The 26693-nt window shown below is 48.2% G+C and overlaps 2 protein-coding genes across 4 annotated transcripts in view; one reads left to right on the top strand and one right to left on the bottom strand.

Moving 5' to 3' along the window:
* The window catches only part of DFFA (DNA fragmentation factor subunit alpha), a 36451-nt gene extending 12363 nt beyond the window's left edge, over positions 1–24088 (bottom strand). For 2 of the 3 annotated variants that reach the window (XR_010118967.1, XM_055261883.2), the window contains exons 1-5: positions 23834–24063; positions 20089–20250; positions 18098–18240; positions 14356–14545; positions 13992–14134 (exon numbers count right to left, since the gene is read on the bottom strand). Coding sequence is in view for 2 of the 3 variants with exons in the window: in XM_055261883.2 (XP_055117858.1) it covers positions 13992–14134; positions 14356–14545; positions 18098–18240; positions 20089–20250; positions 23834–23969 (774 nt within the window). In the remaining variant the exon portion in view is untranslated. Of the gene's footprint in view, positions 1–10329; positions 12636–13991; positions 14135–14355; positions 14546–18097; positions 18241–20088; positions 20251–23833 lie in introns of those variants that run through there. The other variant, XM_055261882.2, reaches the window with a different exon arrangement.
* Positions 1399–2997, top strand: CORT (cortistatin). The gene is given in 3 exon segments (XM_055261893.2): positions 1399–1410; positions 1412–1648; positions 2715–2997. Coding segments are annotated over 3 exon segments (468 nt in total). The 3' UTR covers positions 2934–2997.
* Positions 24089–26693: the final 2605 nt, after the last annotated feature.

The following is a 26693-nucleotide window of genomic DNA, read 5'->3' as shown; positions in this document are numbered from 1 at the left end:
CAGCACTTTGGGAGGCCAAGGCGGGCAGATCACGAGGTCAGGAGATCGAGACCAGCCTGGCTAACATGGTGAAACTCTGTCTCTACTAAAAATACAAAAAATTAGCTGGGCATGGTGGCCAGCGCCTGTAGTCCCAGGTACTCGGGAGGCTGAGGCAGGAGAATCGCTTGAACCCGGGAGGCAGAGATTGCCGTGAGCCAAGATCACGCCACTGTACTCCAGCGTGGGTGACAGAGCGAGACTCCATCCAAAAACAAAAAGAAAACACTGATCTAGGCTGGGGGCGGTGGCTGACACCTGTAATCCCAGCACTTTGGGAGGCCGAGGCGGGTGGATCACCTGAGGTTGGGAGTTCGAGACCAGCATGACCAACATGGAGAAACTCCATCTCTACTAAAAATACAAAATTAGCCAGGCATGGTGGCACATGCCTGTAATCCCAGCTACTCGGGAGGCTGAGGCAGGAGAATCACTTGAACCCGGGAGGCAGAGGTTGCGGTGAGCCGAGATCACACCATTGCACTCCAGCCTGGGCAACAAAAGTGATACTCCATCTCAAAAAAAAGAAAACACTGGGCCATCAAGAGTTCAAGACCAGCCTGGCCAACATGGTGAAACCCCATCCCTACTAAAAATACAAAAATTAGCCAGGCATGGGGGCGGATGCCTGTAATCCCAGCTACTCGGGAGGCTGAGGCAGGAGAATCACTTGAACACAGGAGGCGGAGGTTGCAGTGAGTTGAGCGCGCCATTGCACCCCAGCCTGGGTGGGCCAGAGCCCGGCTGCCCCAGGGCCAGCAGTGCCTGGGTGCTTGTTGGAAATGCAGCTCTCAACTCCTCCCTGCCCCAGTGCATCAGGACCTGCCTATAAAGCAATCCGTCTGCACTTCAGTTTGAGAAGGCCTGGCCTAGAGGACGGTGGGTCTGGCTTGCTGGGCTGAGAGGCAGTACTGGGAACAATTCTTGGGGCCTCCTTACCGACAATTGGGTGAAACCAGCAGATACGATTGTAGCATCTCTGAGCCCCCATTGCCTCCTTGTTTCTCTGCCCGTAGTAGAAGAATGTCTCTGAAATTACTGGATGAGTTTCAATCATACTTTCACATGGGCACAATTTCACATTCAAGCTCCTTATCCTAGGCTAATTTTATATTATGTTAAATCACTTGTTTTTGTTCTCACAGCTTCCTGCCTGCTATAGGCATAATTACGAGGAAGCAGAACTTCTCCAGAAGCAAGCGCACATGCGTTCCAAAATAAGGCAAATTCGCTCTAAACACAGGAAAAGACCTGAAGCTTTAATTAAGGAGTTAGATCCAACCCCAAAGCGCTTTTGTGGGCACTGATTGCTCCAGCTTCTGCGTCACTGTGTGAGGGAAGAGGATCCAGGCGTTAGACATGTATAGACACAAAAAACAGCTGGAGATTGGGCTTAAAATACCCACCAAGCTCCAAAGAAGAGACCCAAGTCCCCAAAACATTGATTTCAGGGCTGCCAGGAAGGAAGAGCAGCAGCAGGGTGGGAGAGAAGTTCCAGTCAGCCCACAAGATGCCGTTGCCCCCCGGCCTCCTGCTGCTGCTGCTCTCCGGGGTCACGTCCACCGCTGCCCTGTCCCTGGAGGGCGGCCCCACCGGCCCAGACAGCGAGGTGAGTACAGCCCCGACGTGGCCACACGCTAGCCTACTCTCTGTCTTTTGTTGGCTTTTTGGCCTGCATGGTGAGTGTGTGTGTGTGCACGTGCGTTGCAGTTCACAGCTTGGACAGGACACAGGGCTGAACTTTGTAGTGTTCTCGGCTGGCCCGAGGTACTGGGATGCCGTATTCAGACCACTGATCCTCAGTTACACATCCCAACCCATGAAGCCTGCTGGAAACCTGTGCAGCTCAAGCAGGGCCCTCCGTCGGGTGTCTGGAAAGGGGAAGCGAGTGTACCTGTCCACTGCAGGGCAGGCGTGGAGCTGTGACAGCCTTTCCAGAGCCTTCAGTTATACATAGCACAGGCTCCCACTGGCTCAGAGTAATTGGCATCATTACATTTTCCGTTGTGAGAATTTGTAACTTCGTGAGGTGATTGTTCTTTTTTCCATTTTGAGAAAGTTCCAAGAAAGAGTATATAAAGTTGAGCATTAAAAATGGATTTTTCTCTAAAATTATCAGATGAGTTTCAGGCAGGCCATTTATCAGCAGATTACTCCCAGAAGCTTTCTAAGGAATTTGAAAAACCAGAATGTAACGTTTCAGTCCCATTGTCTCAGAAAGCAACTTGTGAACATCCAGGAATGTGGCCAAAGGTGGGAGAATGAGTAAATTAGCCTGATACAACTCGGGACTTCTCAGCTGCCAGTCACTGGGGGGAAAATGGCAGATTTCCTGACCTCTCCTAATTAAGGACCTTAGCAAAGAGTATGGAGCAAAACCACCAGGTTTTTTCCCTTGACTTAAAATGACCAACTTTTCCTTTTCTCTAATTAGAGCAATTTCTTTAAGGTGTTCTCTTCACTTTCTCATCCTCGTCCTTTAAATGGAAGTGAGGCTTATTGCTATGGAGCATCTTTTCATTTTAATATTTTCTTTCTCTCTTCTCCAGGGTAGTCTTTTAGATCATCTTTTTTTTTTTTTTTAAGTAAGGAGGAGATTGCATATCTTTGAATGCTTGCTGCCTGAGCCAGATTGCTGAGTTTTCTTTCCTTTGCCATCTGCTTCTCTTTAAAAGCATATGCAGGAAGCGGCAGGAATAAGGAAAAGCAGCCTCCTGACTTTCCTCGCTTGGTGGTTTGAGTGGACCTCCCAGGCCAGTGCCGGGCCCCTCATAGGAGAGGAAGCCCAGGAGGTGGCCAGGCGGCAGGAAGGCACAGCCCCCCAGCAATCCGCGCGCCGGGACAGAACGCCCTGCAGGAACTTCTTCTGGAAGACCTTCTCCTCCTGCAAATAAAACCTCACCCATGATTACTCACGCAAGTGTAATGACAGACCTGAATAAAATGTATTAAGCAGCAGTGATCTTTCCTCTCCTCCTTCCCAAGTCATTTGAAAAGTGTTTGTTATTTAAATTCCAATAATGCCCAATACTGACGTGTCTCGAGTAATTTGGAACCCAAAGTGAACATCTTTGACAAAGATTTTTTTGTGGTTTGACTGGACTGTGCTGAGTGCGGGCACTGGGCTTTCCTTCTGACATTCATTATGGTGCTGGGAAGCTCTGTCTTTGATTTAAAATAAAATAGCTAAAGGCTACATAATTAAGAATTCAGAATAACATCTTATTTCAGCTTATGAATTGATATGAATTGTCTAATTTAAAAAATATTTCCCTCACATTAAAAGCAAATTTTTAACATCAGGCTCGAAGAGCAAAATGATTATTCCTCATGTTTTAGCTGAAATTAATTTTAAAACTTATTAAACAGAAAACATGCTGACATGCCTATGAAACTTACACTCAAACTTGCTGTTACGTACCAGTTTTAATTAGTAGCTTAATGGGTTGCAATCTTTTCATGGATTATAGCTTCAGATTTGCTTTGGGAGGAATGAAGTCTACCCACAGAATTTTTTTTTTTTTTTTGAGACAGAGTCTAGCCGTCACCCAGGCTGGAGTGCTATGGTACAGTCTCAGCTCACTGCAACTTCCGCCTCCCAGGTTCATGTGATTCTCCTGCCTCAGCCTCCTGAGTAGCTGGGACTACAGCATGCGCCTCCATGCCTGGCTAAATTTTTTTTTTTTTTGAGATGGTGTTTCGCTTTTGTCGCCCAGGCTGGGTGCCATGGCACGGTCTCAGCTCACTGCAACTTCCACCTCCGAGGTTCAAGTGACTCTCCTGCCTCAGCCTCCCAAGTAGCTGGGACTACAGGCACACACCACTACACCTGGCTAATTTTTGTATTTTTAGTAGAGACGGGTTTTCTCCATGTTGGTCAGGCTGGTCTCGAACTCCTGACTTCAGGTGATCCACCTGCCTTGGCCTCAGAAAGTGCTGGGATTACCAGCGTGAGCCACTGCGCCCGGCCATGAAGGTTTTTAGATGCTAAACTTTATTGGGAAAACCAGCAAAGGCTGGCTGGAGGACACGAGAATATTCTCTTCTCTGGACACCAGGGGAGCGGACCCCCTGAGAATGGCTGCTGACCATTCTATTGTTTTCTGCCAAGCTGAGCTCATATTCATAATTACTAGCTGAATAAAGTATAATGTGATGGAAGAGACAATAGTATCCACGTTTCCAAACACTGCAGCTTTGGGAGACCAGGAATTGGGTCAGTGCACTGGTGGAAGATGCCTGCCTGAAAGGCCAGCTAACCTTCCAGAACTTTGTTTTTTTTTTAAGATTTTTCTAGAAAGAAGCCATGCTTATTGTTTTTCAGTTTTTAAATTGGGGTCAGCAGGGCGCGGTGGCTCATGCCTGTAATCCCAGCACTGTGGGAGGTCGAGGCAGGCAGATCGCTTGAGGCCAGGAGTTCGAGACCAGCCTGGCCAACATAATGAAACCCCGTCTTGACTAAAAATACAAAAATTACCCAGGTATGATGGTGCACGCCTGTAATCCCAGCTACTTGGGAGGCTGAGGCACGAGAATCACTTGAGCCTGGGAGGCGGAGGTTGTAGTGAGCTGAGGTCATGCCACTGTACTCCAGCTTGGGTGACAGAACGAGACTCTGTCTCAAAAATAATAGTAAAATAAGATAAAATAGGGGCCGGGCATGGTGGCTCACACCTGTAATCCCAGCACCTTGGGAGGCCGAGGTGGGTGGATCACCTGAGGTCAGGTGTTCAAGACCAGCCTGATCAATGTGGTGAAACCCTGTCTCTACTAAAAACACAAAAAATTAGCCAGGCGTAGTGGCACATACCTGTAATCCCAGCTACTTGGGAGGCTGAGGCAGGAGAATCGCCTTAACCCGGGAGGCAGAGGTTGCAGTGAGCCAAGATTGTGCCACTGCACTCCAGCCTGGGTGACAGTGAGACTCTGTCTCAAAAAATAAAATAAATTGGGGTCATCCATACAGACTTTAGGGATTTTACCTTTTAACTAAGTAGTTATCTGTAGGATAATGAGGCTCTTTTAGTGCTACTGCCAGGAAATTCAAGTCTAAGCCTACCTTAGTTCAGGGGACTTAATACAACATTAACTGGCGTCAACTGCATGTTAGACCAGATGAATATGCTTGTGATTAATAAATCAGGGTAAATGGTAATTTCCCACCACCTGGTTTTTGGTGGACTTTTCTGTAGTTCAGTAGAGTCAGGTGTGTAGATGTGGGTAATCAGGCCCTGGGCAACTTCAAGTTCATTCTCTCGTTATTTTGTCCAGGATTTGGCACCAGAACAGCTCCTTAACTGCTGAGGAGGAATGAAGGATGACAGGCACTCAGTTTTCCTATTTCAGGGCTGACAGCAAAGGATTCCCGGCTTTAGGAAACTCAGACTGGGAAGCTCAGGGGGGATACCTTGATTTAAGCAGCACCTGTTGAAGGGGCAGCCCATCTTTTTTTTTTTTTTTTTTTTTTGAGACAGAGTCTCCCTCTGTCGCCCAGGCTGGAGTGCAGTGGAGTGATCTCGGCTCACTGTAAGCTCCACCTCCTGGGCTCACGTCATTCTTCTGTCTCAGCATCCCGAGTAGCTGGGACTACAGGCGCCCGCCACCATGCCCAGCTAATTTTTTCTATTTTTTTGTAGAGACGGGGTTTCACCGTGTTAGCCAGGATGGTCTCGATCTCCTGAGCTTGTGATCCACCCACCTCAGCCTCCCAAAGTGCTGGGATTACAGGTATGAGCCACCGCGCCTGGCCAGGGGCAGCCCATCTTAAAAACGGTAGCGTCTTCCGTAGAGAGATAGGTTTCATTTGGAATGTATTAGGCCGTTCTTGTGCTGCTATAAATACCTGGCCAGGCGCGGTGGCTCACGCTTGTAAACCCAGCGCTTTGGGAGGCCGAAGCAGGCGGATCACAAGGTCAGGATTTCCAGACCAGCCTGACCAAAATGGTGAAACCCCGTCTCTACTTAAAAAAAAAAAAAAAAAAGCATGGCACCAGGCATCGGCTCAGTTTCTGGTGAGGCCTCAGGAAGCTGCCAATCATTACAAAAAGCCAAGTAGGACCCAGTGTATCACACAGTGAGAGCAAGAGCAACAGAGAGACTTGGGCTGAGTAAGGGGATGCCACACACTTTTTTTTTTTTTTAGAGGGAGTTTTGCTGTTGTTGCCTAGGCTGGAGTGCAATGGCAATCTCGGCTCACTGCAACCTCCACCTCCCGGGTTCAAGCAATTCTCCTGCCTTAGCCTCTTGAGTAGCTGGGATTACAGCTACAGGCATGAGCCACTGTGGTACCTACCACCCCTGGGCTATTTGTAACTTCTTATAATGCTAGTAAAAATAGTAATTTCTCTTTCCCATTTTGCATTTGTAATTAAAAAAACTTATTTGTCTTATTAAAATAGTCTGGAGGAAAAGCTAGAATTTTGGGGGTGATCTTTTTTTTTGAGACTGAGTCTCGCTTGTCGCCCAGGCTGGAGTGCAGTGGTGTAATCTCGGCTCACTGCAAGCTCCGCCTCCCGGGTTCATGCCATTCTCCTGCCTCAGCCTCCTGAGTAGCTGGGACTACAGGCACCCGCCACCGTGCCCAGCTAAGTAAGTTTTTTGTATTTTTAGTAGAGACGGGGTTTCACCATTTTATCTCGGATGGTCTCGATCTCCTGACCCCGTGATCCACCCGTCTCAGCCTCCCAAAGTGCTGGGATTACAGGCATGAGCCACTGTGCCCAGCCTGGGGGTGACAGTTCTTATAACATGACACTGAAAAATACAGCCAGGTGCGGTGGCTCATGCCTGTAATCCCAGGACTTTGGGAGGCCGAGGACGGTGGATCACGTGAGGTCAGAAGCTTGAGACCAGCCTGGCCAACATGGAGAAACCCCATCCCTACTAAAAATACAAAAATTAGCTGGTGGTGGTGGCACACCCCCGTAATCCCAGCTATTTGGGAGGTTGAGGCAGGAGAATCCCTTGAACCTGGGAGGTGGAGGTTGCAGTGAGCTGAGATAGAGCCACTGAACTCCAGCCTGGGTGACAGAGCAAGATTGTCTCAAAAAAAAAAAAAAAAAAGAAAAGAGCGAGGAAAATCCACTATCTATGCATTAACCTGTTCATTTCCTTGTAACCTTGTAATTGCACGAGTGTTGTCTGATATCATTTGAGCAAGTTGCCAACTCTAAGGTTCTGCAACCTGAGGGCGTCTGTCCCTCTGGCTGGAGGCTCTCACACAGAATGGAGGCCCTCACTGTCAGAGCTATTGGGAGGACTCAGGCAGTGGATGGGGGTTCAGACTAGATCATGTCCAAGGTCCTTAAAAACCACAAGGTGTATAAGATGCAGCCAAAATGATTTAAGGCAAAACTCCACAAACAAAATGGACAAAAACCCTCAAGGTGAAAAAGAAAAAAAAAAAAGCTTGAACAGGTAATTAGGAAATTAAACCACTAAATAATCTGGTTATTAAAGATACATTAATAATTCTTGTAATTGATTCAGGTTTTCTTTTTTCTACAGACTACTATTATTTTATTCTTGTCTCTCTGGAAAATGAAAAATCCATTAGTTTTTCTCTTTTGCTTTTACCTAGAAATTAAAGGTTGGTAAGTGGTAATTAGCATAGCTCCTGTCAAAGCCAATTGCCTCATGAGGACCGACATTTGACTTAAGTTGAAAGAATGGAATATGGCTAATGTAAAGTTCATTAGTTCCCGCTGCTTTCTTTGACATTCTTTTCTCCTACCACGAGAACAGGCATGCCCTGCTCTCTCTTGCTCCTATTTTTAGATGTGTTGCTGTGCTCCTATGTGTCTATTCTACAAGGCTGGTGGCACAGTGGTTATAGGGAAGGTAAATGGTAATGGGACAATGTTTGTGACCACATTCATTACACATCTGGGATAGAGTTCGCAGATTAAGGTCTTTGCCCTACTCACTCTTTGATAGAGGACTCCAGCACCCCATCTGTTTGCCCCTGAGAAACGAAAGAGAACCAATCTCCACTGTCTACTATATGTTAGGTACTAGGATTTTTCTCATGATAGCACTTCATTCCTTTCTTGGGGGGGATTGGATTATTTATTTTGAGACATGGCCTCACTCTGCCACCCAGGGTGGAGTGCAGTGGCACGATCACAGCTCACTGCAGCCTTGAATTCCTGGGCTCAAGTGATCCTTCTGCCTTAGCCTCCTGAGTATCTAGGATTACAGGCATGTGCCACTATACCTGGCTAATTTTTATGTTTTAAATTTTTGTAGAGATGGGGTCTTGCTATGTTCCCCAGGTCAGTCAGTCATGTGGTACTTCATTTAGGCCAGGCGTGGTGGCTCACCACCTATAATCCCAGCACTTGGGAGGCCAAGGTAGGTGGATCACTTGAGGTCAGGAGTTTGAGACCAGCCTAGCCAACGTGGTGAAACCCTGTGTCTACTAAAAATACAAAAAAAAACTTAGCTGGGTGTGGTGTCAGGCATCTGTAATCCCAGCTACTCTGGAGGCTGAGGCAAGAGAATCGCTTGAACCTGGGAGATGGAGGTTGCAGTGAGCAGAGATTGTGCCACTACACTCCAGCCTGGGCAACAGAGCGAGGCCTCAAACAAAACAAAACAAAGCAACACAAATATAGTACTTCATTTAACCCTTTCAAGCTTGGAGCCTTAGACTACCTGACAGGTTAGACTCAAGCCGGTTTGTCTCACTCCCACATCCACAGGACATTTTCCATTATCCACCCAGTTCAGCCGCTGGGTGGGCTTGCTTCAAGTACAGAATACCAACGCCAGCGCCCAGACGAGTCAACGAATGCTCTGTGTGTTTGGCAGAAATAAAATATTCTGGCTGGGTGTGGTGGCTCATGCCTGTAATCCCACCTCTGGGAAGCTGATGTGGGAGGACTGCTTGAGGCCTGGAGTTTGAGACCAGCCTGGGAACATGGTGAGTTTTAACATACCCTGGATTTCCTGGGAATGTAGCTACTTTGTAAATCAAGGACAGACACATTTACTGTTCTGGCAAATCCCATTCCCAAGGGCAATGCTGCTGACGGTGTTTGAGCTGACAACCCCCGTGCCCCATGTGCCAGTCAGCCTCTGTCGGATGCACAGCGATTCCGTGCTTAAGTGCAAGCATCTGACAGTGAAACACATGCCACTTTATTGGAAATTATTTTCCTTTTTGCCCTGAAATAGTACATTTGGGGCATTATATTGATGCTTCTGTAAGTATGAGTGTAGGTAGCTTATCAGCAGTGGCTTCTATTAAAGGATAATTAAGGACACATTACAAAATAATCTATAAAAAAGGAAATATTGGGGCAAGAGCCAATGCAGGGCATTAGGAAAAGGATGCTGAGTAGAAGATCTAAGCCCTCCTTGAATCACAGGAAAAGGAAACAGTTGTTTTTGTTCTATTTAATTGTTTTCTGTATCCCCATCTTTACCCTAGGACTTACTATGATAATTTTTTTTTTTTTTTTTTTTAAGACAGAGTCTCGTTCTGTCACCCAGGCTGGAGCCCAGTGGCAGGATCTCAGCTCAGTGCAATCTCCACCTCCTGGGTTCAAGTGATTCTCATGTCTCAGCCTCCCGAGTAGCTGGGATTACAGGTGCCCACCATCACGGCCAGCTAATTTTTGTATTTTTAGTAGACGGGGTTTTGTCACGTTGGCCAGGCTGGTCTCAAACTCCTGACCTCAGGTGATCCGTCTGCCTCGGCCTACCAAAGTGCTGGGATTACAGGTGTGAGCCACTGCACCTGGCCTATTATGACATATTGTGATACTTCTTTTATTTTTTTTTGTGACGGTCTCAATCTGTTGCAGGCTGGAGTACAGTGGCACAATTTTGGCTCACCTCCACCTCCACTCCCTTGGTTCAAGCAATTCTCGTGCCTCAGCCTCCCAAGTAACTGGGACTACAGGTGTGTACCACTACACCCGGCTAATTTTTTATAATTTTAGTAGAGACAGGGTTTCACCATGTTGGCTAGGCTGGTCTCGAACTCCTGACCCCAGGTGATCTGCCCACCTCAGCCTCCCAAAATGCTGGGATTACAGGTGTGAGCCACTGCGCCCGGCCTATTGTGATATTTCTTTACTTAATAACTAGCCAATGAATCCCTTAATAGTATTGTTTTCCTCTAAGCATGCATAAAAAATGGTCAAGTAAGTCCATGATAACTCATCACCTTTTCCCTGCAAGGAGTGTACTGTAGATTACCAAACCTGCAGAAGCCATCTGTATGGAGACAGGAGGACAAACCAGGCTTGCTCTGCTTCACACGCAGAGACTTGGAGTCACAGCACGTGGAAATTGCTTTAATGACCTTTTATATCCCCTGCTGATAAAGCAATTAGAAAACTGAAGAGTTTCACAGTGGTGAGATATAATTTCGCAATACTGAATTAGATATTAGAAATGGACTCTCCATATGTCCCTATGGTCTACAAGCTTAGTATGTATCTTTAAACAAACAAATAAAAAAATTCATTAACTGGAGAAACAAGTTTGTGGCCATAATTAACACTCTATAATGTCACCGTCTTCATCACTATCTCTGCTTAAAATTCTGCAGTACTATCTTCAGAATAAGGATAATGAGTTGGAAATATGACCATTTCTTTTCATTGCCCTTGACAATTACCTTTAAAAAAAAAAAAAGAAAAAAAAAAGAAAAGCAGGGTCTTACTCTATCATCCAGGCTGGAGTAAGGTGGCATGATCAGCCTTGAGCTCCTGGGCTCAAGCGATCCTCTCACCTTAGCCTCCAGAGTAGCTAGGATTATAGGTCAGTGCCACCATGCCTGGCTAACTTAAAATTTTTTTTTGTAGAGACAGGGTCTTGCTATGTTGCCTAAGCTGACAATTACTTTATTTAAAAACTTTTTTTTCTGGCCAGGGGTGGTGGCTCACACCTGTAATCCCAGCACTTTGGGAGGCTGAGGCGGGTGGATCACCTGAGGTCAGGAGTTTGATTAAGACCAGCCTGGCCAACGTGACAAAACCCTGTTTCTACTAAAAATACAAAAATTAGCCGGGCACGGTGGCACGCACCTGTAATCCCAGCTGTTTGGGAGGCTGAAACAGGAGAATTGCTTGAACCTGGGAGGTGGAGGTTGCAGTGAGCCGAGAGTGTGCCACTGCACTCCAGACTAGGTGACAAAGTGAGACTCCGTCCCAAAAAAACAAAACAAACAAAACTTTTTTTTTGAGATACGGGGTCTCACTCTGTCGCCCAGGCTGGAGTGCAGTGGTGTGCTCTCAGCTCACTGTAATCTCTGCCTACCTAGTAGCTGGGATTACAGGTACCCACCATCACGCCCGGCTAATTTTTGTATTTTTAGTAGAGACGGGGTTTCACCATATTGGCCAGGTTGGTCTTGAACTCCTGACCTCTGGTGATCCGCCTGCATCAGCCTCCAAAGTGCTGGGATCAAAGGTGCGAGCCACTGTGGTGCCTGCCCTTTTTTTTTTTTTTTTTTTTTTTGAGACAGAGTATCACTCTGTCGCCCAGGCTGGAGTGCAGTGGCGTAATCTCGGCTCACTGCAACTTCTGCCTCCCGGGTTCAAGCAATTCTCCTGCCACCATGCCCAGCTAATTTTTTGTACTTTTAGTAGAGACAGGTTTCACTGTGTTAGCCAGGATGGTCTCGATCTCCTGATCTCGTGATCCACCCACCTTGGCCTCCTAAAGTGCTGGGCTTACAAGTGTGAGCCACTGTGCCGGGCCCGGCTTTTTTTTTTTTTTTTTTTTAACTTGTTCCATATGGGGCAGGGCTAAATGTTAGGCAGTGCACCCATAGTCACTGCCAAGTACTTTTTTTTTTTTTTTTTGAGACGGAGTCTCACTCTGTTGCCCAGGCTGGAGTGCAGTGGTGCAATCTCAGCTTACTGCAAGCTCCGCCTCCTGGGTTCATGCCATTCTCCTGCCTCAGCCTCCTGAGTAGCTGGGACCACAGGCACCCACCACCATGGCTGGCTAATTTTTTTGTATTTTTAGTAGAGACGGGGTTTCACCGTGTTAGCCAGGATGGTCTCGATCTCCTGACATCGTGATCCGCCCCCCTTGGCCTCCCAGTGCTGGGATTACAGGCGTGAGCCACCGTGCCCGGCCAATCACTGCCAATTACTTTTGAACAGAGAACGTAATATGTAATCAGAGGAGGTGGGATATTGTTGGTGCAGCTGTATCATTCAAAATTGGCAGAAGTCCTGAAGCTGGTGGGGCTAAAAAAAAAAAATTGGTGGAAGGGCATATGTTGAGAACTGGAATAGCTTCTCTGGAAGGTGCTCTAAGGCAGGGGGTAGAGTAGCACATAGGTAGTCAAATGATGAGGCTGAGGGTGTCTACCAATAACACAACGCCACAGAGCTTCCTTGGCACACTTCCCGCTGCTGCTATGTGGGATCCTGTCTGGCTCGCTTAGGATTCTGCAGGTCTCCAGGTAGTGAGGCCTTGCTTGCCGAGATGCTCCGGAGAGAATGCAAGCTCTGCATCTGCTGTAGGCGCAGGGCGAGCTCCCGCTCACAGGCCTCTCGAACAGTCTCTGTCTTCTTTATGTCCCAGTTCAAGGCAACAGCCAGTGCTTTGGGGTCTTCCTTGGTAACCAACTGCAGCAAGAATAAGAACCCCTGAGAACTGGGCCTTCTGTGCGCCTCTCCTGCTGCTCTCCTGACTCTCTTTTGGGGAGTGCGATGAGGCAGTATCTGTTTATGTTACCTCTTTACACTGAAATGCTGGGTTTCCTTTACCATCAATTGCCACGGGCTTTTTGTTTTTTTGAGACGGAGTCTTGCTCTGTGCGCCCAGGCTGGAGTGCAGTGGCGCTATCTCGGCTCACTGCAAGCTCTGCCTCTCGGGTTCACGCCATTCTCCTGCCTCAGCCTCCCAAGTAGCTGGGACTACAGGCACCCACCACCATGCCCGGCTAATTTTTTTGTATTTTTTTTTAGTAGAGACGGGGTTTCACCATGTTCGCCAGGATGGTCTCAATCTCCTGACCTCGTGATCCACCTGCCTCGGCCTCCCAAAGTGCTGGGATTATAGGCGTGAGCCACTGCACCCAGCCTGCCATGGGCTTTAAGATGGAGTTTCACTCTTGTTGCCCAGGCTGGGGTGCAGTGGTGCGATCTTGGCTCACAGCAACCTCCACCTCCTGGGTTCAAGTGATTCTCTTGCCTCAGCCTCCTGCCCCCACGCCAGGCTAATTTTTGTATTTTTAGTAGAGACGGGGTTTCACCATGTTGGTCAGGCTGGTCTCAAACTCCTGACCTCAGGTGATCCACCTGCCTCGGCCTCCCAAAGTGCTGGCATTAACAGGCGTGGGCCACTGTGCCCGGCCAAGTGTGGGCCTTTTCTTACAACATCAACAGGAAGAAGTCCTTGGAAAGTTTACTTGGAGCAACTCTAAGGTCCTCCACCTTCAGGAAATTTAGCCAAGCTCAAGTCAACAGTTTCCTTCCCTTCTATCTACAATAGGGAGGTACTTGTGACAGGGATAAGGACAATGAATCAGAAGTAGCACCCACCCTGGCGGGTTCCCTTCCTCAAGCTTTTAGTTCCCTGGTCTTAGCCAGCAGGCGATAATCCCCTCAAGTTTGCCTTTTCCTGTGACATTGACAGACCTCAGGACGGACTATAGATCTTCTCTGACCACGGAAAGACCCAGAAGCCATCTCGGAAGATTGGGCCTCCCTATTCCTCCCTGTCAGGAACAGTCATTTCATTACCAACCTTGGACCAGACTCTGTTTGATGATCTGAGGAAGTGTATGCTTTTCTCTTTAAAGCTATTTCGATTTAGATTAATAAGATTTTTGCAAATGCTTTGGCATATAATAGGCAAATTGGCAGCTAGGATTCACAGTCTGCAGAGGTGAACAAAAGGGCCCACACGCCTCTGCACGATACTACTACATCCCAGGGCCGGTCCTTCTCTGTAGCTCAGTGACCCTGGTTTCCGCCCACCTCCAAATCCTGACTAGATAAGCTCAGCTCTGGAGCAGGCTTCTCCCTCAGTGCAGTAAGGATGTGGCTCGCCAGCGCAACGTCCGAGGAGGTCTCTCTGCTGATACCCGTGTCTACTGCATCCACCTCCTCACCAAAGGACTCTGCAAAGGAGATACGAGACAGAGATCAGACGTGGTGTGACCACACAGCCACATGACCAACTAGCCAGAATAACTGGCCGGGCAAGAGAGAAACGTGCCCTTCCCGCATCCCAGCAGCCGTGGCTTCAATGGCTCTGGCTGCATCACAAATAGTGTCCTCCCGAAGGACGCCTCCATCAGCCCTGAATTCTCAGAGTAACTCTGCCTGCAGAGAGTCCTACCTTCCTGCTTTGTCAAGAGGCTGCCGTCTTTCTCCAAAGCCTGGAGGTACAGCTGCAGGAGCTGCTTGGACTGACGCACTTCCTCTCTTTGGTCAAGCACCTGTTGGAGTGTGTGCTGCAGCTGCTGGACGGTGGCACAACTCTGACGTAGCTCGTGAGCCAGGTCAGAGCAGGGAGCGTCAACAAGCATCTAACAAACAAACACAGATGCTAGAAATCTACAAGGACTTTCTGATTTACTTTTTTTTTTTTTTTTTTGAGACGGAGTCTGCTCTGTTGCCCAGGCTGGAGTGCGATGGTGTGATCTCGGCTCACTGCAACCTCCGCCTCCTGGGTTCAAGCAATTTTCCTGCCTCAGCCTCCCGAGTAGCTGGGATTACAGGCATGTGCCACCAAGCCCAGCTAATTTTTGTAATTTTAGTAGGGACAGGGTTTTGTCATGTTGGCCAGGCTGGTCTCGAACTCCTGACCTCAGGTGATCCACCTACATTGGCCTCCTACAAGTGCTAGGATTACAGGTGTGAGCCACCACGCCCAGCCTACAAGGACTTTCTAAACACGGTGTTCTACCTCTCAAATACATCCATTTCAGAACTCATTGCATCCATTTCCCAAAGTTACCTACTATGATAGTTGGCAGACAGTCAAGAGAAAAGCATGTAATTTTTCTAATTTTCTTTTTTTGAGATGGAGTCTCACTCTGTCGCCCAGGCTGGAGTGCAGTGGCACGATCTTGGCTCACTGCAAGCTCCGCCTCCCAGGTTCACGCCATTCTCCTGCCTCAGCCTCCCGAGCAGCTGGTACTACAGGCGCCCGCCACCACACCCGGCTAATTTTTTATATTTTTAGTAGAGACGGGGTTTCACTGTGTTAGCCAGGATGGTCTCGATTTCCTGACCTGGTGATCCACCCGCCTCGGCCTCCCAAAGTGCTGGGATTACAGGTGTGAGCCACTGCGCCCGGCCAATTTTCTAATTTTCTTCTAGTGTTAAAATTGGGAAGAAGGGTCGGGTGTAGTGGCTTACACCTATAATCCCAGCACTCTGGGAGGCCGAGGCAGGAAGACTGCTTGAGTTCAGGAGTTTAAGACCAGCCTGGGCAACATGTGAAACCCTGTCTTTACCAAAAATATAAAAATTCACCAGGCATGGTGGAGTACACCTGTGGTCCCAGCTACTTGGGAGGCTGAGGTGGGAGGATCGCTTGAGCCCAGCAGGCAGACGTTGCAGAGAGCTGAGATTGCACTACTGCACTCCAGCCTAGGTGACAGAGCTAGACTCTGTCTCAAAACAAACCAAAACAAAAAACACCAAGAAATCATTTCCTCAAAGAGGCCTTCCTCCGTGTTCCAATCTAGAGTAGCCTCCATTACTCTGTGCATACCACCGTCTGATACGCTTTCCTGTTGTTTTCTGCCTCCCTTCATCAGAATACAAGTACCGTTAGAGCAGAGACTGTGTCTGGCTTGTTCGCCACTGCACGCCCAGTGCATAGAACCACGACAGGCACAGGATGGGGCTCAATAAATATTTTTTGGGTCAAGCACAGAGGCTCATATCAATAATCCCAGCACTTTGGGAGGCCAGGGTGGGAGGACTGCCTGAGTCCAGGAGTTCAAGACCAGCCTAGGCAACATGTGAAGACCTCCTCTCTATAAAACATTAATTAATTAATTTTTTTTGAGACTGAGTCTTGCTCTGTCGCCAGGCTGGAGTGCAATGATGTGATCTCGGCTCACCGCAACCTCCGCCTCCCGGGTTCAAGCTATTCTCCTGCCTCAGCCACCTGAGTATCTGGGACTACAGGCACACGCCATCACGCCCAGCTAATTTTTGTATTTTTTTGTTTTTTGAGGCACAGTCTTGCTCTGTCTCCCAGGCTAAAATGCAGTGGTGTGATCTCTGCTCACTGCTACCTCCGTCTCCCGGGTCAAGTGATTCTCCTGCCTCAGCCTCCTGAGTAGCTGGGATTACAGGTGCTTGCCACCACGCCTGGCTAATTTTTATATTTTTAGTAGAGACGGGGTTTTACCATCTTGGCCAAGCTGGTCTTGAACTCCTGACCTTGTGATCCACCCTCCTCGGCCTCCCAAAGTGCTGGGATTACAGGCATAAGCCACCGTCCCCGGCTGTATTTTTAGTAAAGACGGGGTTTCACCATGTTTGCCAGGATGGTCTTGATCTCTTGACATCGTGATCTGCCCGCCCCGGCCTCCCAAAGTTCTAGGATTATAGGTGTGAGCCACCGCGCCTGGCTTTATTATTTTTTTTTGAGACGGGGTCTTGCTCTGTTGCCCAGGTTGGTGTGGTATAGTCATGGCTCACTGAAGCCTTGACCACCTGGGCTCAAGTGATCCTTCTGCCTCAGTTTCCTGAGTAGCTGGAACTACAGGCACGTGCCACCACACCTAGCTAATTTTTGTAGAGATAGGGTTTTACCACATCAAGCTCCTGAACTCAGGCAATCTGCTCATCTTGGCCTCCCAAAGTGCTAGGATTACAGGTATGAGCCACTGCACCTGGCCTACAGAAATTTAACAAAAAAAAAGAAAAAAGAAAAAATAGCGCAGTGTGGTGGTGCAAGCCTACAGTCTCAGCTACCTGAGAAGTTGAGGTGGGAGGATGGCTTGAGCCCAGGAGGTCAAGGATGCAGTGAGCTATGATCATGCCACTGCACTGGGTAACAAAGCAAGACCCTGTCTCAAAGAGACATTTTTTTTGAATGAAAACATACTGTTTTTATCCCAATCTTGTTTTTTTTTTTTGAGACGGAGTCTCGCTCTGTCACCCAGGCTGGAGTGCAGTGGTGCAAACTCGGCTCACTACAAGCTTCACCTCCTGGGTTCAAGCGATTCTTCTGCCTCAGCCTCTCGAGTAGCTGGGACTACAGGTGCCCACCACCACGCCCGGCTAATTTTTTGTATTTTTAGTGGAGATGGGGTTTTACCATGTTAGCCAGGATGGTCTCAATCTCCTGACCTTGTGATCTGCCCGCCTCGGCCTCCCAAAGTGCTGAGATTACAGGCGTGAGCCACTGCACCTGGCCTATCCCAATCTTACTAGAGAGAAAACACAAGGAGAGAAGCTAGGCTACTGGCTCAAAGTTGTGGTGATAGCGCTGGGATGTGAAGCCAGCTACTCCAACGCTACATTCTCTAGCAGGGCATCCCTGATCCCAGCGTCCACCTAACTAGGTTTAGGGTGGATCCCAGGCATTTGTATTAAAAAAAAAAATCTGGCCGGGCGCAGTGGCTCATGCCTATAATCTCAGCACTTTGGGGGGCCGAGGCAGGTGGATCACTTGAGGTCAGGAGTTCAAGACTAGCGTGGCCAACATGATGAAACGCTGTCTCTACTAAAAATACCAAAATTAGCTGGGCATATTGGTGTGCACCTGTAATTCCAGCTACCTGGGACGCTGAGGCAGGAGAATTGCTTGAACCTAGGAGGTGGAGGCTGCAGTGAGCTGAGATTGCACCACTGCACTCCAGCCTGGGCGACAGAGTAAGACTGTGTCTCAAAAAAAAAAAAAAATCCACAGTTAATTCTGCTTCGTGACGAGGGTTCAAAAATTACTCTAGGTAAGAATGAGAAGATGAAAAATCTTAGTTGTAATTTAAGAATTATTTAAAAATTAAGATTAAAACAAAGAAATTGCTATGGCAAGTATGGAAGCTAAGAAGGTGCTGGGGCGGGGGGCAGAGGCCGGATGAACATTGCTGCAGGTTGTGGAGGAGGCTTACCTGGAGGTCCTCCTCTGATAGGAGGATGATGCTGGACAGATCTTCTTTCAGCTGCCTGGCCACGTTCTTCCACTTCAACCCTGCCCCGCTGTCTGTTTCATCTACATCAAAGGACTCTTGGGAAATCCAAGCTGTACCTCCATCTGACACATGGGAGAAAATGTCAGTCACAGAACAACCTGAAGTGCTGTTTTCACCTCCTCTCCCAGCACACACAGACCTCTTGAGGATCTAGATTAATTTCAATGGGAAAGAAGCATCTTATCTCAAGGATTCACAGGAGGGCCAATATCCATCTAGGACCTTGATTTTCCCTCTTCTTTCATCTTTTTTTTTTTGAGACAGAGTCTCACTCTGTTGCCCAGGCTGGAGTGCAGTGGCACGATCTTGGCTCACTGCAACCTCCACTGCCCGAGTTCAAGCGATTCTCCTGCCTCAGCCTTGCAAGTAGCTGGAATTACAGGTGCCCACCACCACGACCAGCTAATTTTGGTATTTTTAGTAGAGACAGGGTTTCACCATGTTGGCCAGGCTGGTCTCAAACTCCTGACTTCAAGTGATCCACCCACCTCAGTCTCCCAAAGTGCTGGGATTACAGGCATGAGCCACCGCGCCTGACCCTCTTTCATCTTTATTTCTGTGTGCAATGGCTCTGTATTCTTCCATAGAAAGAAGCCATTTAAACCCAATGTGTGGTCACACCTACACGGAATCCAATCACACTTCCCTTTTTGGTTTCTGTGTGTCCAGGTGTGTCCTGTTTTTTATATGAAAATAGTCATTTATACCAGCATTTCTCTGGTGCTTGGGGATTGGTCCCTTCTTTAACTGGGGGAGCTGTAGCCATTGATTGCTGTCCCTTAGGCCTGAGTACAAAGGTGGCTGGTAGGGTCACTGCTGTAGGATGACTTCCTCAATTCTGTGGCACACTTCAGGATGCTTTTTTTTAAGACCCTAAAACTAATCCCCCTCTCAAGACACTTCTTGATCCTTGGTCACTAATGTTAGAACCCTTTATATCTGCTGTGACGATGATGATGGCAGGGACAGGTCACATTTATTGAGTCCTTAACTATGTGCCAGGTAAGATCTAAATGCTTCGTACCAGTGGTTCTCAAGTGGGAGCAATTTTGCCCCCCAGGAGATATCTGACAATATCTGGAGTCATTTATTCTTGGTTATCACAGTTGTGGCGGGAGGTTCGTAACATCTAGGATGCTACTAAACACCCTATCATACACAAAGCATCCTCTCCACAACTCCAGCCCCAAATCTTAACAGTATCATTGAGAAACCCTGGTTTGATATGTACTATATTATCTTTACAACAATCTTAGGGGACAGGTTCTATAATTATTATGTCAACAAGGCACTGAGAGGTTATGTAATTTGCACAAGGTCACCTGGCTAGTAAATGGTAGAGCCGGGATCCAGACCTAAACAGCTGGACTGCAGCCTGCAGCACTGAGCTCCCTGCCAGGCTGCATTTTAGTTGCTGTCTGTCCATAAGTTAGTTGAGAACTGGGCCCATGTCTCATTCATCTGTTTTTTTTTTTTTTTTTTTTTTTTTTGAGACAGAGTCTCGCTCTATCACCCAGGCTGGAGTGTAGTGGCACAATCTCAGCTCACTGCAACCTCCACCTCCCAGGTTCAAGCAATTCTCCCACCTCGGCCTCCCAAGTAGCTGGGATTACAGGTGCCTGCTACCATGCGCAGCTAGTTTTTGTATTTTCAGTAGAGATGGGCTTTTGCCATGTTGGCCAGGCTGGTCTCAAACTCCTGACCTCAGGTGATCTGCCCACCGTGCCTGGCCTCATTCATCTTTATTCCCAGGACTCAGCACCATGTCTGGCACATAGAAAGTGCTCAGTAAATATTTGCTGAACAAATGCTTAAAAAGCCAGACAAATGGCAATTGTCTGTGCAGTGAAAGTAATCATGACGGATGCTGTACTGCATAGGCCGTTTTATATATGGCTAGAGTTTCTTACCTGAATTGTTGTATGCCCATTTCTCATTATTGGCCAACGCCACAAACTTAGTATTGGAAGGTAGACACAGAAAGTAATCGTCATCATCCACTATGGTGCCATCCTCTGCCAGGACCAAGGTGACTGGTGTCAGGGACTTATCAATGGCCAGAATGTCACAGGCTGAAAAGAATAAAATATTTGGCAAATGACAAATAACTATAAGGAAATTACATCTGTCCCTGCATCTCAAGTATGTATGGCTCCAGAGCTGAGCAGAACTCCTGGTAGGTAATAACTAGAATAACAATCATCACTTCTAGCACTAATAGAACACTCATCACGTGCCTGATTCTGTTCTAAGTGTCCTTTTCTTTTTTCTTTTTGTAGCAGGCTGTTACCCAGGCTGCAGTGCAGTGGTGCGATCTCAGCTCACTGAAACCTCTGTCTCCCAGGTTCAAGTGATTCTCCTGCCTCAGCCTCCCGAGTAGTTGGGATCATAGGTGTGCACCACCATGTCCGGCTAATTTTTGTATTTTTAGTACAGATGTGGTTTCACCATGTTGACCAGGCTGGTCTCGAACTCCTGACCTCATGATCCACTCGCCTTGGCCTCCCAAAGTGCTGGGATTAGAGGCGTGAGCCACTGTGCCCAGCCCTAAGTGCTTTTCTTTCTTTCTTTCTTTTTTTTTTTTTGAGACGTAGTCTCACTCTGTCGCCCAGGCTGGAGTGCAGTAGTACGATCTTGACTCACTACAACCTCTGCCTCCCGGGTTCAAGCAATTCTCTGCCTTAGTCTCCCAAGTAGCTGGGATTACAGGCACTGGCCACCGTGCCTGGCTAATTTTTGTATTTTTAGTAGAGACGGGGTTTCACCATCTTGGCCAGGCTGGTCTGGAACTCCTGACCTAATGATCTACCTGCCTCAGCCTCCCAAAGTGCTGGGATTACAGGCATGAGCCACCGCGCCTGGCCTAAGTGCTTTTCATATACAGTATTTAATCTCATAATAGTCCTGTAAAGTAGGTACTTTTATTAGTTCTGTTTTTTTTTTTTTTTTTTTTTTTTGAGACGGAGTCTGGCTCTGTCACCCAGGCTGGAGTGCAGTGGCGCAATCTCGGCTCATTGCAAGCTCTGCCTCCCGGGTTCACGCCATTCTCCTGCCTCAGCCTCTCTGAGTAGCTGGGACTACAGGCGCCCGCCACCACGCCTGGCTAATTTTTTGTATTTTTAGTAGAGACGGGGTTTCACCGTGGTCTCGATCTCCTGACCTCGTGATCCGCCCGCCTCGGCCTCCCAAAGTGCTGGGATTACAAGCGTAGGTCACCGCGCCCGGCCCAGTTCTGTTTTATAGATGATGAACCCAAGGCTCAGAGAGGTTAAGTAACTTGTCCAAGATCACACAGTAAGTGGCAAAGCTGGGATTTAAACCCACAAAGTTTGGCTCCTGAAAGTATGTTTACTCCAGCTACTCTAAATTCATGTACGGTTGGCATTTGAGTTTTTTTTTTTTTTTTTTTTTTGAGACAGAGTCTCGCTCTGTCGCCCGGGCTGGAGTGCAGTGGCGCAATCTCGGCTCACTGCAAGCTCCGCCTCCCGGGTTCACGCCATTCTCCTGCCTCAGCCTCCGAGTAGCTGGGACTACAGGCGCCCGCCACCGCGCCCGGCTAATTTTTTGTATTTTTTAGTAGAGACGGGGTTTCACCGTGGTCTCGATCTCCTGACCTCGTGATCCGCCCGCCTCGGCCTCCCAAAGTGCTGGGATTACAAGCGTGAGCCACCGCGCCCGGCCGGCATTTGAGTTTTTACTGGAATGAACAACCAATCAAAGTCTGGTTTGATTCCTTGCAAACAAGCAGTCTCTCATTCATTTATTCAGTTGTCCTTTTTCTTTTTTTGAGACGGAGTCTCCCTCTGTCGCCCAGGCTGGAGTGCAGTGGCGCTATCTTGGCTCACTGCAAGCTCTGCCTCCCAGGTTCACGCCTTTCTCCTGCCTCAGCCTCCCCAGTAGCTGGGACTACAGGCGTGCACCACCACGCCCGGCTAATTTTTTGTATTTTTAGTAGAGACGGGGTTTCACTGTGTTAGCCAGGATGGTCTCGATCTCCTGACCTCGTGATCCGCCCACCTCGGCCTCCCAAAGTGCTGGGATTACAGGTGTGAGCCACTGCACCCAGCCCTCAGTTGTCCTCTTAAATTCTCCTACGTGTAACAAAAAATACACCAAAAAGGCCAGGCGCGGTGGCTCACGTCTGTAATCCCAGCACTTTGGGAGGCCAAGGCAGGCGGATCACGAGGTTAGGCGATTGAGACCATCCTGGCTAACATGGTGAAACCCCGTCTCTGCTAAAAAATACAAAAAATTAGCCAGGCCTGGTGGTGGGCGCCTGTAGTCCCAGCTACTCAGGAGGCTGAGGCATCTCGAGAATGAGTGAACCCGGTAGGCGGAGCTTGCAGTGAGCCGAGATAGCGCCACTGCATTCCAGCCTGGGCGACAGAGTAAGACTCTGTCTCAAAAAAAAAGAAAGAAAGAAAATGCTTTTTGTTCTTTACAGTATCTTCCTTAGCAGCTTCTTTTCTAACCTATGGGAAAGTATAAAAGAAGTGGAAGCTTCTATCAGCAGCTTTTCATATCATTATCATTGGTGGAGAGGCTTTCTCCAGGACAGGTCTGTACTATCCCATTTAGCGACAGCAATGCTTCAAATACTAACGGGACTGGAGTGATCAGAAATAGCCAAGAGACTACAAATATCCTTCAGCGGTGCTGTCTACCACCCAATAGAACAGCAAGGCACGTATGGGCTGGACTGCAGAGAACACCAGCCTCTGTGCCACGCACATCCAGCCAAGGCACTGAAGGGGAATTAGAAGTAATCTAATGTCAGGAAAAAAATACATAAATGCTTATATGCAAAATCCATGCCACCAAAGCATTTATAATGCTTCGGCTGTTCGTGGGTCTCTGAAAATTTCCATATGATTTCTGTTGGTGATTGAGAGGAAGCAACTGTGCCCTCTGACACACACTGTGACTACATGCCTGGGGCTGGCTCACACATTTAACCTGTAAAACTTCTTTGGGCAAGCAATTTGTTGCTACCGGCTAATAAGACTTGCCAGTCACTTAAATATATCATCTTATTTGAGAGACCCAACAATCCTTTGAAGCAGGGCTATAAGTATTATACCCAATTTGCTGATGAGAAAACTGAGGGTTGAGAGATGGTTAAGTGCAAGGCCAAGCAGCTGGTAAAGGTATGGGGCCGGGCTCGGAACTTCCGTCGGCTCCGTCACTTACAACTCACATTCCTTGTCTGGACCTCCAGAAATGGTCAGTAGCAGCTCCCTCTTTCCCGCATAGGTTCCTGCCACAGCGGACGGTGGAAACCCCTCCCCACCCCGCCGTGGGCTCAGCTGGGGGTTCTGGTACCACCTGAGTGTGCCAGAGTGGGAGGAACCCAATGGGGTCCGTTTGGTCCAACATCGGAGTGATTTCAGGCAAGAGACCTAAGCCGAGTCTGGCTTCATTTGCACATTGCTTCCTGGCTCTCTTCCCACCACCGTGGAGTCTCACACGAGATTAATTACGCTCAAGCGCCTTAAATCTGTAAATCGCTATGCCCACTCGGACCATTTCTGTCCCAAGGCTCCACCCGAGATACAAGAATCCCCAAGTCGCCTCTCCTGACCCCACCTCGCCCCCGCCGGACGTCCTCACCCGGCCCTGGTTCCCCCACACCCTCGCCCGGGGTCCCGAGCCAACCCTTGCTCCTCAGGTCTTCGAGGCAGGAGGCGGCCACGCCGTGCTGTTCGCGGCTGTAGTTGCGGCGCAGCAGACACGGCTTTAGAGTCCGGATCTCGCCAGATTCTGGTATCCCGGCGTCCCCGGTCACCTCCATCCTCTACAAGGTGGGACCTGCCCAGCTTCGAGAAGTCGCGGGAGGCCGGAGCGGCGGTCCTTCTACTCGACCCCCTTCCGCAGCCTGCCGGGAGATGTAGTTCGCTCCACAGCAAATCACACGTGAGACCAGGGCACGCCGGGAGATGTAGTTCTAGTTGCCGCTAATCACGTGTGGCGTCGAGGCATGCCGGAAACTGTAGTCTCTGGGTGTAAAGCAGCTTTCGTTCCATCGCGCGATTCAGCCTAGGAGTTGTTTTTACCTTTTAGGAGCTGCATTCGCGCGTTCAAAAATAAGGCCAATAGAGACTTATTTTGCATGACGATGCACACGCATGTATACTGTATTGAATTTTTAGAGCATTCCTATTCGCATATGAGATGCATAATGCTAATTCAGACACCCGCATGTTTCCACCCTTTCTATTTCCTGCTTCAACTGTGCAAATTAGTTTGGGGTCTCAGAACAAAACGCTTAAGGCCGGGCGCGGTGGCTCACGCTTGTAATCCCAGCACTTTGGGAGGCCGAGGCGGGCGGATCATGAGGTCAGGAGATCGAGACCATGGTGAAACCCCGTCTCTACTAAAAATACAAAAAAATTAGCCGGGCGTGGTGGCGGGCGCCTGTAGTCCCAGCTACTCGGAGAGGCTGAGGCGGGAGAATGGCGTGAACCCGGGAGGCGCAGCTTGCAGTGAGCCGAGATTGCGCCACTGCACTCCAGCCTGGGCGACAGAGCGAGACTCCGTCTCAAAAAAAAAAAAAAAAAAAAAAACGCTTAAATAAATATAGTAAGCATTAAAGTCTCAAATGTATCGGAGAGGAAAGGGGAAACGCGAACCTCGGCACTGTTGGAGATTGTTCAGATGCCTCTTGACAACATATTCATCTTTGTTTTAATACTGCTACTATGGAAAAGTTTGTTTTTTCCTCCTGAAAAATAAACATCTAAGATTAAAAGAATAGTAATAAAAATGATCAAAAAGTTCCTCTCTTAAAAGAGGGCATTTTATGTAAACTAGAAGTAATTATCTGCTCATATTTATTCATTCGGGGGACACTTTCCTTCCTTGTTACTTTTTCTTTTTTTGAGACAGCCTTTCGCTCTGTCTCCCAGGCTGGAGTGCAGTGGCGCGATGATGACTCACTGCAGTTTTGATCTCCTGGGCTCAAGCAATCCTCCCACCTCATATTTTGTTTATAAAAACGTGGGCAAGGGCCCCAGGGGCGCTGGCTCACCCCTGTAATCTCAGCACTTTAGGAGGCCGAGGCGGACGGATGGTCTGAGGTCAGTAGTTTGAGACCAGCCTGGCCAACATGGTGAAACCCCGTCTCTACTAAAAATACAAAAATTAGCCGGGCGTGATGGCGCACGCCTGTAGTCCCGGTTACTTGGGAGGCTGAGGCAGGTGAATCACTTGAACCCGGGAGGCGGAGGTTGCAGTCGGCCGAGATCGCACCATTGCACTCCAGCCTCGGCGTCAGGAGCAAGACTTCGTCTCAAGCAAAAACAAAAGCAAAAGCAAACAAAAAAACGTGGGAGAGGAAATTAGATATTATCTCAAGAAAAGTTTAGGCATTTAAAACAGCGTTTAGTAGGAGGAATTATTAATTAAGTTATCCCTTTTAAGCAGTCTATATTGATCAAAACACAACTATTAACAGGAGCTGGCGGTTAACTCTAATGTATGTATACTTTTTCATATAATTTCATTTTTTATTTTCTTATCTTTAGACAAGGTCTCGCTCTGTCGTCCAGGCTGGAGTGCAGTGGCATAATCATAGTTCACTGCAGCCTCAACCTCCTGGGCTCAAGGGATCCTCCTGCCTTGGCCTCCTAAAGTGTTGGGATTACAGGTGTGAGCCATTGCTCCCGTCCAATATTTAATTTAAAATCTAACAATTAAAAAAAATCTAACAATTCAACCAGTGTAAAATAATGACGTTTTATAGACGCCTCTTCTCTTCAAAATGCCCCCTTTTATGTTCTCCCAATAGACCTGCACACTTATCCGAGTCCTATCCCCACAATACTGTAATTGTATGTGTGTTTGGCCTGGGCGTGGGAGTAGGGATTGAGTCTTGAATGTTTTTATTTCAAGGCCTACCAAAGTCCCTAGCATATAGTAGGCACTCAATGAATGGAACTGAACTGATGTCTAAAAATTAATTTCCAAGTTTCTTCGCATTCATCCATTGGCAAGTCCCTAAATGCGCCCATGGCACTGTGGGGATGGGCAGAGATTTATCTCAATAAGAATAATATGGGCCGGGAGCGGTGGCTCACTTTTATAATCCCAACACTTTGGGAGGCCGAGGCGGGCGGATCACCTGAGGTCGGGAGTTCGAGAGCAGTCTGACCAACATGGAGAAACTCCATCTCTACTAAAAATACAAAGTTAGCCGGGCATGGTGGCGCATGCCTGCAATCCCAGCTACTCGGGAGGCTGAGGCAGGAGAATCGCTTGAAACCGGGAGGCGGAGGTTGCCGTGAGCCGATATCGCGCCATTGCACTCCAGCCTAGGCAACAAGAGCGAAACTCCATTTCAAAAAAAAAACAAAAACCAGAATAATACACATATAACAACGCAAAGAAGATATAGACTTGGGATCTTCCTGGAAAGCAGAGACTTAACGGAAACTATGCAAGGTGGCCGGGACACCCGGGCTCCACCCTCTGCCCCAGTCCCCCACATCGACAGGCTCTGTTCCGGCTACCTTAGTCT

This window comes from Symphalangus syndactylus, chromosome 22, assembly GCF_028878055.3.
Source record: "Symphalangus syndactylus isolate Jambi chromosome 22, NHGRI_mSymSyn1-v2.1_pri, whole genome shotgun sequence".
In the NCBI taxonomy this organism is placed as follows: Eukaryota; Metazoa; Chordata; class Mammalia; order Primates; family Hylobatidae; genus Symphalangus; species Symphalangus syndactylus.
This window is presented reverse-complemented; position numbering and strand designations above follow the sequence as displayed.